General features: G+C 36.9%; 3 protein-coding genes across 8 annotated transcripts; 1 reads left to right on the top strand and 2 right to left on the bottom strand.

The window, feature by feature from the left end:
• Positions 1-183: 183 nt before the first annotated feature.
• LOC111485450 (translation initiation factor eIF-2B subunit gamma-like) lies at positions 184-5,525 on the bottom strand. Its single transcript, XM_023132335.1, has 13 exons — positions 5,298-5,525; positions 5,049-5,144; positions 4,877-4,954; positions 3,213-3,293; positions 2,912-3,131; positions 2,777-2,835; positions 2,413-2,462; positions 2,232-2,319; positions 1,883-2,143; positions 1,684-1,776; positions 843-947; positions 621-737; positions 184-510 (listed from the first exon to the last, which is right to left on the bottom strand). Exons 1-13 carry the CDS (start codon positions 5,361-5,363, stop codon positions 439-441), a joined length of 1,386 nt encoding a protein of 461 aa, XP_022988103.1. The 5' UTR covers positions 5,364-5,525; the 3' UTR covers positions 184-438.
• Positions 5,526-8,453: 2,928 nt separating this feature from the next.
• Positions 8,454-12,845, top strand: LOC111485475 (4-diphosphocytidyl-2-C-methyl-D-erythritol kinase, chloroplastic-like). 2 transcript variants are annotated; one of them, XM_023132377.1, is made up of 12 exons: positions 8,454-8,527; positions 8,643-8,867; positions 8,961-9,056; positions 9,144-9,212; positions 10,217-10,318; positions 10,407-10,463; positions 10,582-10,782; positions 11,380-11,472; positions 11,560-11,659; positions 11,910-12,009; positions 12,135-12,220; positions 12,620-12,845. In XM_023132377.1, exons 2-12 carry the CDS (start codon positions 8,670-8,672, stop codon positions 12,718-12,720), a joined length of 1,203 nt encoding a protein of 400 aa, XP_022988145.1. In that variant the 5' UTR covers positions 8,454-8,527; positions 8,643-8,669; the 3' UTR covers positions 12,721-12,845. The 2 variants fall into 2 exon arrangements, with proteins under 2 accessions (XP_022988145.1, XP_022988144.1); XM_023132376.1 differs by having other exon boundaries at positions 8,454-8,867.
• Positions 12,846-12,946: 101 nt separating this feature from the next.
• LOC111485405 lies at positions 12,947-16,688 on the bottom strand. 5 transcript variants are annotated; one of them, XM_023132279.1, is made up of 4 exons: positions 16,450-16,688; positions 15,942-15,945; positions 15,703-15,833; positions 12,947-15,005 (listed from the first exon to the last, which is right to left on the bottom strand). In XM_023132279.1, exon 4 carries the CDS (start codon positions 14,979-14,981, stop codon positions 13,029-13,031), a length of 1,953 nt encoding a protein of 650 aa, XP_022988047.1. In that variant the 5' UTR covers positions 14,982-15,005; positions 15,703-15,833; positions 15,942-15,945; positions 16,450-16,688; the 3' UTR covers positions 12,947-13,028. The 5 variants fall into 5 exon arrangements, 4 of the variants coding, with proteins under 4 accessions (XP_022988047.1, XP_022988046.1, XP_022988048.1 ...); XM_023132278.1 differs by lacking the exon at positions 15,942-15,945; XR_002718663.1 differs by lacking the exons at positions 12,947-15,005; positions 15,942-15,945 and adding an exon at positions 15,155-15,607.
• Between the last annotated feature and the right edge of the window lie 720 nt (positions 16,689-17,408).

Below are 17,408 nucleotides of genomic sequence, written 5' to 3'. Positions count from 1 at the left end.
ATCCACTCCCATTTTGGACGGATTAGATCTACTAGTTCTTTGATTCTAGTCTCTCACAGATTGCTGAATTAAAAAAAGGATAGAAAACTACTCTTCACCCTTATAAAAGTGGTGTGCTTTAATCTGATAAAGATCGAACCTCGAACTTCAAACCGAGTGAATGTATACTAATTATCATTGAGCTAATAGTCACGCATCTCTAATAAGATTGCATTTCAGTGGAAAAATGACAGAACTTTTAGCAACTCTAACCATTTGTGTCCAGTAAATCTCTAGATAATTAAACTAAGTAAATGTCTAATGTGAACAAAATATGAACTACAAATGAAATTATGCCAAAAAAGCCAGAAGGAAGAAACATTGTGATTATATGATTTCAATCACTGCTTCCTTCCAACACTTTCATCTACATACCTCATACAATGTCTCTCCCCAACTTCATTTTTCTTTTCTAGCCAAGGCCTCTCCTTTGTACTCACAGGCAGCAGTCACCACAAAACCTGCTCCTACCTGGATCGAAAGTTAAACGTAAGGAGGTGACACGAGAGGAACGGGGGAGGGGGCCGATGGTGCCCCAAGGGGGCGGGGGGGAGTGCGTGTGAATAATGGTAAATAATTACTTGACAGTCTCTTAAAACAGCGCGCTCCTGAAGTTGCACATTGCTGCAGATAACCGAACCTTGAATTGAACAACCGTCTCCAATGGTAACATGATCCATGACGACCGAATTAGCGATCTGTATTGACGAGGGTCGTAAAAGTTAAAGTTAACAAGGTTCTTACAACAAATTGACAATGAAATTCCTCATTTTATCCCAAATTAATAAGTGATCATATGATACCTTCACATTGGAACCTATCCGGCAATGTTGGCCAATTACTGACCGTTTCACGCTACATTTGTCACCCATCTGTGAACCTTCTCCTAACATACAATGGGGTCCCACCTGAAACTCTCATCCCACTTAGTACAAGGGACTGACCAATATAATAAAACAAGTATAAAGTAAGCCAACATTCGGAACTACAGATATTTGATTAATTCAGGAATAACAAGGAAATTCTCTCTATATGTTTCTTTCTTTTTTCTCTCTTTCTGGAATAAAAACCAAGCTTACATGGAGAAGAATGAGAGAGGACTTATGTTTTGCCTCTTCCTCGGAGAAAGACGATTAAACAATTTCCAATCATGGTCCTTGCAGATTTGATCATCCATATAATGTACAAAAAGAAACTCCAGATATTTGATATCTTTCTCTTTGAATGAGATCTCAATTCCAGCGACGGTTTTATTAGATATCTTACAACTGGAATCTCTTTTTTTTTTTTTTCGATCCAGTTCCTCAAGGCTTTTTAGAAGTTTTGAAAAGAAGTTTGGTCTATTCCTACGTTTCTCGACTGTCTTTGAACATCTCTATCTAAGAATTTTTGTAAGTATCCATTAGACTTTATTCTTTTGGATTGAAACCCTTTCTTGTTTGTTCATTTTAGGTATTGTTTGGACTCGTGTTACTAGACCGTCATTTTATGCTGTTGTTTAACTTTCATATTCTCAAGAAATTTTTTCTTTTTAAGAGAAAACAAGAACAAGGAAACTACATTGGCGACCTTTACTATACGATATATGCCGCACGTATCAACATTTGGAATTATATACTAGAAATGAAGGTATTTATAACTCACGGTGGTTTTTGATCCGAGTTGGGCAGAAGGATGAATGATGTTATTTTGAGCAGAGAAAGTGTAACCTGAAAGATGACTTGCTTCTCCAATAACCTTACAAAAATTAAATCAAACGTTAGTCAAAGAACATAATGAAGTCCAGAGAACGGATGCAATACAAGAAGGTAAGGAGAGGGTTCGAGCACTACAATAAACTTACGTCCCGATTAATGTCGCTGTATGCTTGAATTGAAAATAAGCGAGCACAATACTTGCTACTAGGGGGAATATAAACACAACATTTATGTGTTTTTCGAACAGGAATAGATCCATCAGCACCATATGCATAAAGATCATGAAAACTTGTAGTAGACGAATTAGAAAGTATCTGTGAAATCAATACTTTGATCTTATGGGAGGAAACTTTCTCATTCCCATTTTCTTCCGCTTGGGGTGTTCGATTCAATACAACTTCTGACCTCTACATTTATTGAAGAAATTATTCTAGTTCAGCAAATTTATATGCACTTGTTGACACAATAGAATATGTCACGGCATTACAAACTAACCAACTGGCTCCGCACAAGATAGGGCAACACGTCTTGCCTTAAGCTTCGGAAAGTATCTTTTTGATCTAGGACCTCCTGCAAAGCAGATCTGGGAGATAATACAATGGAACATGCATAAGGATATAGACATCATTATGACTAATGTTGTAGTAGTAAACAAGGAGGATAATTAAATTGAGACCTTTTGAACGCATACATATATGCATCCATGAGATCAGTTCGGATATCCATCTGCATAAAAGAAAGAGATAAAGTAACATTAAACCCAGGAAACATGTATAAGTCACATCTTCCATTTAGGACTTGGATTCATATAATGTAATAATCAAACTCGAATTATAAAAAAGGAAAAGTAATTCAACCAGATGAAATAATTGATAGGTTCGAAAATGAAGCGTTTCACAAAACTATGAAACTTCAAAGGGCCTAATGTGGTTTGGTGCGATAACTTCAATCAAGCACATTAGTAATCAGTAGAAAGACAACTAGGTTTTAGAAATACGGAAGTTTTTTACCAAAGAATACCTTGTTATAGTAACCGTTACCTGGCCAACTGCACGGAGTATGCTCTTCTGAATTTTATAGTCTTTCTCGATTTCAGCACCTGGATTGAAATAAAATGAACATAAAGGGAACATGTTTGAATAAAATTCTATGGAGATATTCCAAAAAATGCTAACCGGTTGCTATGTATAGTAAGAACTGCTTGGTAGGATCAAGTCCAACAACATTGTGAACTACTGCTTTCTTGGTCTTATCTTTTCCACCAGTGGATCCAGACTCGGAAGACCCACTGACTGGAACAGAGCAGAGCATTGCAGTAACTACAGCATCATGCCGCCTATGCGCAGCAGCAACTGCACCAGGAGAAACATCAGAAACAAGATCACCACTCACAACCTGCAGAAAAGCAAAGGACACATAACTGTAAATAAACATAGATTTATAGATCATATGCTGCTTAAAGTGCTCAAGTCTAACCAATATATTATTTGCTGTTAAGTGGCGAGCAATGGCCCGAAGTGCCCCAGCAGTTCCAACATCCTCAGGAACAGAAGTAACCTACAAATAACGAATTCTTAGAAGAACTATAAGCAGTATTTCTCCTTGTAGGTAGTAATGGGGCTTGTGTATGTTAGGAAATCATCGTTCTGACGGAAAATTTTGTGAAACCATTGCAGACTAGAAGAATATGTGTTGGGATCAGCAACTTTTTTAGGTCACTTGTGTATAACCAACCCTCTCCGTTTTCTCATTCATAAGGAGAACGAAAAACAGAAGGTGATGTAGAGCAGCAGCATCAACATCGAAAACATGAAATTATGCAGAGTCCATCGAACATCAAAAAATCAAATGTATTTCAAATTTCAATAACTAGGAAAGCAACATAAACTTACTGCATACTTCTTACACACTTTTGCAACATACCAATTGGACATTTTATATTATATAAAATGAACATGATTAACCTCATTGGACAACCAACTCTCCTTGCAACATTTGCTTATCAAGAAGACTCATCCTAAGTAAGTGACTGCCATGGAATTTGAACTCATTCCCTCAAAGTCATTGTACATCAAGCAAATCCATTGTGGTTACCAACAAAATTAACATTTGTTATTGTAATACATTTTCTGCATTAAAAAATTTCACGTTTAACTATAAATACAGAAGCTACCCCATTCACAATTTCTTACAAATTCTTAACACATGGCTATTTTAAATACATTAAAAGAAATACCCTTGAATTACACCACTTAACCATGTTAAAATTTATAATTTATAGTTTCCCTACTCCAGACAACAAGGCTTTTCTCATACTATTGCAATATGAATTGTTTCCTGATGGGCATAAATAAAACATTTGTGTTTCGTGTTTCATGTTCATCAAAAGAGCGTACCAAAAGGGAGGAGAACTAGACGTCCAAGCCCAACCCAGAGGCTATAAAATTTTGCAAGAGATCACTCCACTAGTCAGTAGCAGAGAAATAGACATAGAACAAAAGCAAAAGTTCTTGCAAGTAAACAGAAAAAAGGAATAATTGATCCAATCCAAGCTTTACTGAGCTTCCACCCAGTACCCCAAAAAATTTTGTTGAATGAACCAAAACCTCCATTTCCAATATTTCTATTCGTACGAATAATATTTTTCTTCAACAATCAACATCAATTTAAATATCAAAATTTTCGTAATATAAGACCATTCATTGAAGTTCTCCCATTTTTTCTTTTATGTTAGAGAAAATGATTAAAGATAAGATGAATATTACGATGCAATGTGAAAATTTTGAGATTTACATTTTAATAAACTTTCAACATTCTTTCCCAAGTCCTACCATTTTATCTATAAATATTGACGTTATGATCTTTTATTCAGTCATGAGTCCTCAAAGCCTAAGGGTTCTTGCACAAGGTTAGTCCATGAAGGGCGAGTCAAGACCTAAGATCAGGCGAAAAGGCGTCATAAAGGATAACAGGTGAATACTCCTATACTACTCAGAGTCTAGGGAGCACAAAGGCACGCCCTAATTCTCCCCTACGTGGGGAAAATGGAGCAAAAGGCAACCTCATATTTCATCCAGCAATTCGATCATACAAAACACTCAACCATTTCCATAGCCAAGTATTAAAAAACAGCTTAGTACCTCTACACGTAGACGATCATCATAAGCCCCTGATATCCAACTCCCTATACGAAGAGCCACATCTTTACCTTCAGCAACCTGTACACATATAAAAACACAGTGAAATCATGAACTCCATACACCGCAGGGGAACATGCAAGAGTATACATTAGAGTAATAGAAGGAACCATACAACAATGAGATCCTTCAGGTTACTAAGTTCTAAAAGCTCCAGGACGTAAGAGAGGACCGGACGATTCGCCACCGGCAGTAGTGCTTTGGGAAGCTCCTATTGGTGAAAACACCAGACAAATAAAAATATATTCGAGTAAAACCATAAGAAGAATACCAAATTCCAAAGTGAAGATTGATCAATTGCTTAGAAAATTGATATGAATGAAACAGAAATGTTGATGATTAACAATAGGTTCGGAAATGAAACCTTGGAAACAAGAGGTACAAGATTCTTTGAAGTGCCGCCGGCTAACACCACCACCTGAAAATCCATGGAAGCAGACGAAGAGGTGAAGTACTCTGTGAATCTGTGGGGAGTTCTTCAGCTTCCGTCAAAGTCGATTGTGCTCGAGAATGGAAATTCTTCTTCTTCTTGTTCTTCGACTGTTTTTTCTTTTTTTCTGCGCTAATTTAGCAAAAAAAAAAAAAAAAAAAAAAAATCTCTAGTGAAAATTTCGCAAATATTATAAATTTAGTCTTATTTTTTTTAATATAATTTGTCGAAATTTAAAAAATACATAAATCTATTAAACACGTAATTAAAAATTAAAATTTTATTAAATATGACACGTAATTAAAAATTAGAATTTTATTAAATTATATCCATAAATATAATCATTACAACCAAGTTCATCGTTCACAAGTTATTCGTAATTATAGCAGGGTTAAAAGTTTATTTTAACTCTGTAATTACATTTTAATAATTTGTTTATGATCCAACCATAAACCAAGTCGGTATGGAGTCCAATTTATTTATGATATAGCCATAAATTAAGTCTCTATCAAGTCAATGAGAATTTGAGGTCTCGTTATTATCTTATAAGGTTATGTTCCCGACTACCTATTTGGTCATATAAAAAAAAAAAAAAAAAAAAACATATTCTACCGACTACAAAATTCGTTCTTACCCAAGTAGATAAAAAGATAAATTTTTACCGACAGAAGTTCATAACTCACTCAAGATTAAAATCAAAACGCATATAAATATTTTTAATTAACGGATTTATAAATAGAGATTAAATATTTCGTGATCTAGTCCTATAAAAACTAATTGTATAGATACCAACACTCCCATGTCTCCACATTGGGTCGTATTAATAATGTTATTAGAATAACACACTTAACATTATCCTTATACTATAGGCTCTTTAGATTATTACTTGAATATATACGGTAAATAAATATGTTAAAATAGAAATAAAATAATTAAAATTATTTTTTAATTTTTGAAAATAAATCACTAATTATAAGGTTATTGGCATAAATCCGAACTATAATTTGGTATAGTTACGATGGATTTAGTTTTATCGGGTGGGTCGTTGTATTTAGTTTTTAGTCCCACTAGCTTAAAGTGATCTAGTTTATGTTGCACGTGATTGTATAATCTGACCCTAAATTGGGCGATAATTAGAACGTACAATGCTTATAAAGAGATTATCAGCGGATAGTGTCATGAGGCTAGTGATGTCATGGTCCACGTCGAGACCAAATTATTTGATTTTTTAAATAAACGGTTTTAACCGTGTTTTCTTTATTTACCTTAGTTGTGACCTCACAGAAGAGGTCTTAGAGAGTCGGGTTGTGACATTATTTCTCTAGAAGTTTGAGAACTTCTTGTGTGCTTGCTTTTGTATGTTATTGCTGGTATATAGTCAAATAACAATGATCATGTAACAGTCCAAGCGTACTGCCGGCAGATATTGTCCTTTTTGAGCTTTCTTTCTCGGGTTTCCTTTAATGTTTTTAAAACACGTTTGCTAGGGAAAAGTTTTCACACTTTTAGATAGAATACTTGGCTTTCCTCCCCGATGTGGGTTCTCACAATCCACCCCCTTTGGAGTCGAGCGTCATCGCTGACATTCGTTCCCTTCTCCAATCGATGTGGGAGCCCTCCAATAAGAATTTCTTGTGTTTGTTTTTGTACGTTATTGCTGGTATATAACCAAAGAACGATGATTGACTACATTTAATCCACCCCCTTGGGGGCCTGAGTATCGCTGACACATTGCCCAGTGTCGGGCTCTGATATCATTTGTAACAGCTCAAACCCATCATTAACAGATATTGTCGCTTTGGCCCATATCACTGTCAAACTCACGGTTATAATACATGTCTGTTAGGGAGAGACTTTCACACCCTTATAAGGAATGTTTCGTTTCCCTCTCCAACCGATGTGAGAAACTAAATCCTCCCTCCAACAATTGTGAAAAAACTACCGGTCCAGCAACTCCAATCACGAGCACAAGAGTTAAACCTTCCTAACATAATTTCAAACCGTAGCAACACCCGAACGAGAATGGCAAAAAAATTAATGAACTACCTGATTTGTGTATGTCAAAGTTGGAAAGTAAAATCATTAGAAAGCCAAGTTGATACCATACACGTTGTAAATATTTGCTTCAATACGTGCGAGTGATGGACCAATTAACTTATAGACCATTTAGAACAATTTTTCAAATCTTCGAGACTAAAGAGTCACTTTTACCCAACTAATGTGGGACATCACAATCCACCTCGTTCGAGGCCAGCGTTCTCGCTAACACTCATTCCTTTCTCCAATCGATGTGGGACCGCTACCAAATCCACCCCTTTTGGGGCCCAACGTCCTTCCTGGCACACCGCCTCGTGTCTACCCTCTTCGGGGGAACAGTGAGAAAGCTGACACATTGTCTGGAGTTTGACTTTGATACCATTTATAACGACCCAAGTCCTCCACTAGCAGATATTATCCTCTTTGGGTTTTTCCTTTCAGACTTCCCCTCAAGGCTTTAAAACGCGTCCATTAGCTACGTGGATTTTAGGTAGAAAAGTAACATATGATCAAAACGTTAGCTATTTTAAAATTTATGGACTAAAATAGACAATTTTTAAAATTTAAAGGACTATTTAAATGTCAAATTAATATTTTAAAAGTTTAAGGACCAAAATAAGAGAAATTTGAAAGTCGAGATTTTTGAATTAAAAAAATTATAATTTTTAGTATAATTTATTTTATTAAATCGAAAAGCTCAGTTCGGTTCGGTTTGGAGTTCAAAAATTGTAACCAAAGTGTTCAGAAAGCCCGTGCATCTTTTATGTATTTTCTTCTCTTTTATTTTCATTTTTTAATAAAAATCGAACAACTAAAATTGAACTTTACGGTCTCGTTTGATTCAATTTCGACCAAATGCGTGACGGGTTTCAAATTTTTAGTTTGATTTTACTCTTTTTTTCATTTTTGTTTCGATTCGACTTTCGGGTTGGAGTCGAGGGTTTACAGTGTTTGAATAAATAGGGTCGAAAAATTCAAAATTAAAAAAATTAAAAAAAAAATAAATAAAAAGTTTGAATATTCGACTAATCTTCCATATTCCCACATCATTTGATTGCTCACTCGATTCCAAGAATTCATAATAGGAAACTAACAACATGGATGCCAAAAACCCTGAATTCAGCGATGTAGATATCATTCCGTTCGCAAAATCTCATTAATAAAACACCACCAATATTACAAATCTTCATCTTACTCCTAATCCTGTTCGAAATTCTTCAAATTTTCATTTCTAATCATCAGGGGATCGGTAGCTGCTGGTGAAGAATCATGCTCTCATCAATGGCTTCCTGTAACATCCCGTGCAGTTCAGGGTTCCAATTTCGCTCCATTTCTTTTAGAAGGAATGTAGCCTTCAATGGACCACACGGTTCACTCGCTTTTGCCTCGGGGTTGAAGCACCAGAAGAATCCGCTCATTCAACGGGTCACTACATGCAATTCCGCCGCTTCCAAACAACAATTTGAGGTAAAATTTTAGGTTTCTTTCGTTGGATTGGATAGATGTTTTAAAATTATGTTTGTTCATTGGTTTGATTCGGGATTTTGAGTTGGGAATTAGATAGTTTATGATCCTGATGAACGGATAAACAAGTTGGCTGATGAAGTAGACCGGGATGCTCCTCTTTCGAGGCTTACTTTGTTCTCACCTTGCAAGGTAACAATGGCGTTGATTCATGTTAAGCTGTGGAAATGGTGGGTTTATCCCTTTTGTTGGGTTTATATGTTGAGTTTATTGATGCAGATTAATGTGTTCTTGAGAATAACTGGGAAGAGGGAAGATGGATATCATGATTTGGCCTCTCTTTTCCATGTAAGTATTGAAATGCTTCGATTTGATGATATTAGATGCTCTTGTTACTGTAAATAGCCTTTTCAGAGTCCTGTTTTTGGTATGTTTTTGATGATGTTCTTGAATGCCATGAAAATTTTAGCTCACTAAAAGCACTTTTTACGATTCAAAAAGTCGTACCAAACTCACTTTTCGTCGTTTAGAAGAATCCGAGGTGTTTGATAAACTCGGTTGGTGAATTTGGATGTTTTGTTCTCTTTTCCATGTAAGTAACGAGAAGCTTCTGTTTGATGATATTAGATGCCTTTTCAGGTCCTGATTGGAAGTGAAACACTTCCCTATGCCTGTTTTCGGTATGTTTTTGACGATGTTCTTGAATTCCATGAAACTTTTAGCTTGATAAAAGCACTTTTTACGATTCAAAAAGACGCACCAAACTCACTTTTCATTGTTTAGAAGAATCCGAGGTGTTTGATAACTCGGTTGGTGAATTTCGGATTTTTGTTCTCTTTTCCATGTAAGTAATGGGATGCTTCTATTTGATGATATTAGATGCCTTTTCAGGTCCTGATTTGAAGTGAAACACTTCCCTATGCCTGTTTTTGGTATGTTTTTGACAATGTTCTTGAATGCCATGAAACTTTTAATTGGCTAAAACCACTTTTTACGACTCAAAAAGTCGTACCAAACTCACTTTTCATCGTTTAGAAGAATCCGAGGTGTTTCATAACTTGGTTGGTGAATTTGGATGTTTTGTTCTCTCTTTCATGTAAGTAATGGGATGCTTCTATTTGATGATATTAGAAGCCTTTTCAGAGTCCTGATTTGAAGTGAAACACTTCCCTATGCCTGTTTTTCGTATGTTTTCAACAATGTTCTTGAATGCCATGAAACTTTTAATTGGCTAAAACCACTTTTTACAATTCAAAAAGTCATACCAAACTCACTTTTCGTCGTTTAGAAGAATCTGAGGTGTTCGATAACTCGGCGGGTGAATTTGAATGTTTTGTTCTCTCTGCCATTAGGTGATAAGCTTAGGGGATACGATTAAGTTCTCATTGTCGCCATCAAAGAAGGACCGTCTTTCTACCAATGTATCGGGAGTACCCCTCGATGACAGAAATTTGGTAGTTGCTTTAGCATAATGCCCTTGTTGTTTTGTTTCTTCTGATGTTCTTTGTTTCCTTAGCTTATTTGTTTGCCATATATCTGCAGATTATCAAAGCTCTTAACCTCTACAGGAAGAAGACTGGTAGTGACAAGTTTTTCTGGGTGAGAATCTATGAAATGATTAAATATCTTCAATGAATGTCATGAAATCTTCTTGTATGAATGGAAAATGTTGAGAACCTATTGTAAAGTTTGGAATTGTTCTTTTATACACGAGCAGATCCATCTCGACAAGAAGGTACCGACTGGAGCGGGGCTTGGTGGAGGAAGCAGTAATGCTGCCACTGCGCTGTGGGCGGCCAATCAGTTCAGTGGATGTATTGCTACTGAAAAGGACCTTCAAGAATGGTCGAGCGAGATAGGATCTGATATTCCCTTCTTTTTCTCGGAAGGGGCAGCATTTTGTACCGGGAGAGGCGAGGTATGTCTAAATGACTACAGGCATTGATAAGAAATATACAATCATGTTGATACACGAAAGGTGCAGAAATTGGCATCTTGAGACAGGTTTTGATAGAATTGAGTGTCTTTGTTTTGAACGTCCGTTAAGTATTTCTGCATACATCAGCTCGAATAGTTGATTTCCATTGCTAATTCTAAAAACCGATGAGCTCGTGACGACTCATTCTAGATGAATGCTTAACAAATTCTTTGTTACTAGCTGGAATTGTTTGATATCCATTGCTAATTCTGAAAACCGATGAGCTCGTGCCGACTCATTCTAGATGAATGCTTAACGAGTTCTCATGACGACTCATTCTAGATGAATGCTTAATGAGTTCTTTGTTACTAGCTAGAATAGTTCAATTGCCATTGCTAATTCTGAAAAGAGATGAGCTCGTGACGACTGATTCTAGATGCATTAACGAGTTCTCGTGACGACTCATTCTAGATGAATGCTTTAATGAGTTCTTTGTTACTAGCTGGAATAGTTCGATTTCCATTGCTAATTCTGAAAACCGATGAGCTCAGGACGACTCATTCTAGATGAATGCTTAACGAGTTCGTTTTTTACCAGGTTGTACAGAATCTTCCACCTCCAGTACCATTGGACGTTCCAATGGTTCTCATAAAGCCCCAGGAAGCATGCTCTACAGCAGAAGTTTATAAGGTAATGGAAATTTTAGTATAAGCTGAAAGAAAATGAGAATTAGTGCTTATTTCCGTTACATAATGATGGCCGATCTGTATTCCTCAGCGCTTACGATTGGATCAAACAAGCAAGGTCGATCCTTTGTCGTTGTTGGATAAAATCACCAAGAACGGAATATCCCAAGATGTGTGTATCAACGATTTGGGTACGTGAGTTTGTCTAATGTTTACTCAAACGAGCACTTGCAAGCTTGTGAAGTAGTTCGAGTTGGTGAAATTAGTACGTGTCGTAAATTACATGCTATATAATGAACACCTTGAAACTTCAAGTTCGACGAACATAATATCGTACCAGATTAAGTGGCGTATGAACATTAGTGACTTGCTTAGCATATCAATTTGACCCTATTTTTGTAACATGCACTACGTCTTACCATCCTTGGCATTCATCTTCAGAACCTCCTGCTTTCGAGGTCCTCCCGTCTCTTAAAAGATTGAAACAGCGTATAATTTTTTCCAGCCGTGAAGAATTCGACGCTGTGTTCATGTCCGGGAGGTAAGAACGTTAAACGAATTCTTCGAACATCTCTCGATCTTTGTTCATATGCTGTTTTTATGCTATAGACAATATCAGATGTTTTCTGTTCATCATATCACCACCTCAAATTTCATTTCATGCAGTGGTAGCACAATAGTAGGAATTGGGTCCCCAGATCCTCCAGGCTTCATATATAACGACGATGAATTTCAGGACGTATTTTTGGCAGGTAACAACCCGAACGCTCCCTGTCTAGTTTCCTCTATATTTTTTTACCTCGCACCACCATTGATGCACAAGTCCTCGTTGTAGGGACTTTTTTCATACCCTTTGCCCGTTAGGGAAGTTATATTCATTGGCTAGCCTGTAAAACTTACATGACCGATAACCGAACAGAAGTATAACTCCATATTTTACTATTCGAAAAGTCATTCCAAACTCACCCTTTTAATAATTTTTGATATCATCTGCTACACGTGCGGAAGAAGATAAACCAATTAAGAATTCGTATCAAATGAAAGAACGTATATAGATTTCTCTCTACTCATTGTTTCATTGATTTGTTTTGGTGTGTTCTCAAATCAAATGTTTGGATGTAATAATCTTACCCGAAAAGTTCTGAATGCAGAAGCAAACTTTCTCACCCGTGAAGCAAATCAATGGTATCGAGAACCTGCTTCGGCATCTGCTCGTAGTCCGCCTTCCGAGCATCCTGAATTGGCTAGATAGCATGCTCATTGGGTGAAATAGAGGTTCAGCTTATGTTCCTTGTTGTAGTGAGGATTCTTGTATGACAGTTAAATACATCCTCCATTGATAAACTTGGGAAGTGATCTTGAGCTCTTTCTATGGCCTCAACCTGCTTTAATCTTGGTCTAATGCCAAAAGAGAGTTAGAAATTTATGTGATTTTCATGACCATTGCTAGAACATTTTCGCAAGTTAGAGAGCTCGCTAACGAAAATAGAAACGATATTTCGACATTAATCTAAAAAGAAGGAACAAAAAATCAATCAAACTCACTTTGTTTTTCTTCTTTTAATTTGGTTTATTATCATAAAATTTCTTCTCCTCTAATGGAGGAGAATAGACAAACTGTCTAGGAAAACTGAAAATATCGTTCCCTTCGAACGGAGAAGTCCACTCTCTAGAACTATTAGATGTTTCGGTAGCGCCTCCAGTTGGATCTCTGTTGAAATTAGAAGTACCCAACTGCCCAAATGGCCGAGCATCCACCAATTGAGAGGTATTTGATTCATAAAGGTGAGGATTATTCGGAACGTAGGAGGAGTTCAGCCCCTGCAGCAACCCACCAGGTCGGGTTGAAGATCTATCCACCGACCAGTCTATGTCGGTGTAGTCTAAATTAGGCATCGAGCAACCCGTGTTCCAATCTATGGGAGACGTCAACCCTGATTGGGTTAAACTTGCTCCTGAAAATAGTCCAAGGGAGGTAGCAGGTGCTATGGGAGATGATGCACCTGTTCTGCTCCATGGAGCAGTGGTGTGGGTGGCTTCAGGGATAAAATGTCGTTGCTGCTGCTGCTGCTGCTGCTGCTGATACTGAACTTGAGGATACATCTGATTTGAGGTCGTGTCACTAGCCTTGAAACTTGTTGAGCTGCGAATCTGCGGCATAAACCCACTAGACGACGTTGAATAACGGCCAGCAGGAGGTGATGAACTTATAGTACCAACAGAAGCTGGCTTGGTGAGCAACGACGGGTTCCGACCCTGTACTACCGAACTGGGTTCTCTCGCTGGACCAGATTGAAGAAGACTACTAAACTCGGTTCCAGTTGTTAAACTACGAGTTTCGTTCCTGGATGGTGGAGATGACAATTGAGAGGGTGGTGATGCCAAAGAGAAGGAAACGGGGCTAGTTCCTGCACTTGACCACCTTTTATCAGTTGTGATCTGTTCATAATTTCCCCATTCCATCTTTGGCTGACTCCTCCTCGGAGGCTGCGGTATATTCTTGGCAATAGACATACCGGCTGTAATTGCTCCTTTTGTGTAATTAAAATCCTTCTCCTCCTTTCTTTGTTGAATTGAATGAGGATTGAGGTTCGCTTGTGGTCTTAAGGCTTGATTAGTATTACCAGGAAACTTACTGCTCAAAGCGGTCGGAGGATCGACAGTTTTTTCGGGATTAGGAGGAGGAGGAGGAGGAGCAGCAGCAGCAGCAGCAGCGGGCGGATCGAGCTTCAATTCTCTCAAGGATTCAGCTGCCTTCTCCAGATCACCTTCAGAAGCAACAACAGCTCTCTCAACTTCTTGTTTTGTACACTTATAATGTGCTTCCAAATCTGCTATACGGGCAAGCTCTTCTGATATGTCAAGTTTTAAATTGTGCCCACCAAGATCTTGATTAGCCGGATCATCTGCCTCTTCACCACCTTCCAAAAGCCATGCAACTGACTCCTCTATATTGCCTTCGTTTAGCATGAGAGCTACGGTTGCCCGATCTTGCGAAAAGCCCATAGAAACTAATTGCTGAGCAAGAGCATCAAGCTTTCTGGACATAAGGTAGCCAGTGCAGCGTTCCTGCAATTCCTGGGCACGTCTCTCTTTTTGACGCTGATGCTTCTTCTCATTCTTAAGACGGGTTTTTTCTCGTTTATCAATGTCTGCCCCTGGGATTGTTTCTGGCCTCACAGTAGGGTTAGACCTTTTGTCTTTATGATCCTCTGACTCCCCAGACCAGCTACCAGTATTCGAAACAGTATCGTACTCTGCCACCGAAGAAAGTAGAACCCCAGATTGAGCATCTGTATCATCTATGTTCCTGAATCGATCACTGGAATGAAGAGGTGAAGAAACAGATACTGTTGGCTCAAGTGCATGGAAGGTTCCTGAAAGAGGATTATATGCAGTAGCGGGAACACCGCTACTACCAGCAGCAGCAGGTCCTGTCGGCCTTGGTGCAGGCTTCTGTACTTCTTTGCTGGCTTTCTTGTCTTTTGGTTTAGATTTGGAAGCTGGAGACATCTCTCTACAGCTAGAAAATTCTTTCTGAAATGTGCAATACACGACATCAGATTTCTGTAACATAAATGATAATGCTTAGTTCATCTAAACAAATAAATGACTATATTGATCGTCTACAAGCAACTAGAATGTGTGTACAAACATATGACTCTTTAAGACTTAAATCATTCTTACTGGAAAATTCTAAAATAAGAACTATTGTTTTGTGGAGTAGCAAACTATTCACTGTTCTAACTAACAAGTTACCAAAGCCCCAGTAACTCATCTGTTCTAATAACACATCACATGGAATTTCCAAATCTGTACTTACCTGTCCCGGTACGAAAGAACACTATTGCAATCAACCTTGATCTTTTCTACTCAGACCCAAATCACCTCAAGATTATTATAAAAATAAACAGAAAAGAAAACAGATGTGATTTCTCTTCGTCGTTAAACTCTTCATTCCCTTTCCAGCCATAAGTCCCAAAAGAGGTTCTAATGAACCCTAACCACAACTTTTATCTCCTTGATACAAGGGAGAGCACCAAGAACAATTCATGACAGTCATTTATGTTTATGGATAGCAGTTTGCACATCTAAAGAGAGGAGGATTGGGTCCAGAACAATTGAGAACAGACAGGCCTCTAAGTAAGAGATGAGTCTCAGGCTACTTTAATACAGAAACCATTCCTCCACTAAAATCGAATGCAACAATCCTACACTAAATAAAAAAACTTACCAAGCGTAAACAATCCTATAAAGTTCTTCCAAGTCCAGAACTCAAGAATCATTGTTGAATTCAACATCACAGAGCTCAGCCAACCATTGTATAAGAAGTAAGCAGGCCGAACTAGTATGGTCCTTCAGAGTCTAGCATCATGAATAGTAGATGAAGAATACATACGTAATTGCAAGTACAATATGAGAAACGAGAGCCTAAATCATCCAAAAAGATGATAGAAAAAGGCGTGCACCAACCTCTCTTACATTTGTGGCATTGCAGAGAAGAACAAGAATAAATGGGAAAAGAATCAGAAACATGCAAGACATAACCAACAGAACTCATTACAAACGATGCTAATAACGAAAAGCGAAAGAACGAAAATGCGAAAAAGTAAATGAAAAAGTCAAAATCCATAGTTCATTCCAAATTCAAGCGCAACATTCAATTTCATTCCAGTTTCTCCATACCACAAACGATCAACAACAAATTAAAACCATGCAACAACGCCAAAGAGACGACTGAAGATTCAACAGAAAACAGTTAAAAAAAAAACAACAAAATCCAACGGCAAGTGGTACTCCGGAGCCGCCAAACTCCATTAAAACGCAGAGATATCATCCAACACAACGTTTGAAGTTGACTGAAGAAGATTGGCTCCAAAACACAAGACAAATTCGAACACGAACACAAACTCGTACATAGTTCGAGAGCAGATAACAAAAGTTTTCAAGAACCGCAAAAGAGAGAGAAAAAGAGAGCCACCTTGGGGATTGGATTGCAGCTATTTGTTGACGCTACAAATTAGATACGGCAGATCGAGAAATTTACGGATGAACGATAATGGCGAGGAGAAATGAGATAGGTATTACAAGGCTGAAGCTGAATCAGATGGAATTAGGGTTTTGAGGAGAGAGAAAGCAACAAAAAATAAAAAATAAAAGAGAGAGAGAGAGAGGAGAGAGAAAATTTGATAATTCCACGTGTCCTAATTAACTGAAATTCTTCTTCCCTATAATAATAATCTATGAATTATACGTATTTATAGAGCTTATAATAAAGTATTATATTCTTTTATTATATAATTAACATGAAATTATATGTGCAAATCATGTATTAAATTAAAACATTTTTTAAATCATTATTATATATTTTTTTATGGTAACTTTTCGTCTAATTTTAAAAATCGAATAATTCTGTTCACAATGCTCCACGGAATCTAAGTAACGTGACACTTTTATAGCCAATCATGTATTAAAATTATTATATATATTTATATATATTTTTTATGGTAAGTTTTCTATTTTAAAATTGTATTAAATTTAATGTAATTTTTAAAATCGAATAATTCTGTTTCAACGTCTAGATAATACTGGCGGAATTTAAGAAATAGGTAATGAAAATTAACGTGATATTTTTTTTTACAAATAAAAAATTCTTTTCAAATATTATTTTATATTTTTATGGTAAGTTATCCGTTTAATTTTGAAAATTGAATAATTTAGTTTCAACGTCTCGAGAATACTCGGCGGAATCTAAGGAACAGGTAATGAAAATTAACGTGATATGTTTTTGTATAATTTCTTTTCAAATATATATTTTGTTATGGTAGGTTCTCTATTTTTAAATTGTATTAATTTAAAATTTAATTTTTAAAATGAATAATTCCGTTTTAACGTCTATATAATACTCGGTGGAATCTAAGGAATAGATAATGAAAATTA

This window comes from Cucurbita maxima, unplaced genomic scaffold (genome assembly GCF_002738345.1).
Source record: "Cucurbita maxima cultivar Rimu unplaced genomic scaffold, Cmax_1.0 Cma_Scf00010, whole genome shotgun sequence".
Taxonomy (NCBI): Eukaryota; Viridiplantae; Streptophyta; class Magnoliopsida; order Cucurbitales; family Cucurbitaceae; genus Cucurbita; species Cucurbita maxima.
The sequence above is the reverse complement of the archived record's forward strand: the minus strand, read 5'-3'. Positions and strand labels throughout refer to the sequence as shown.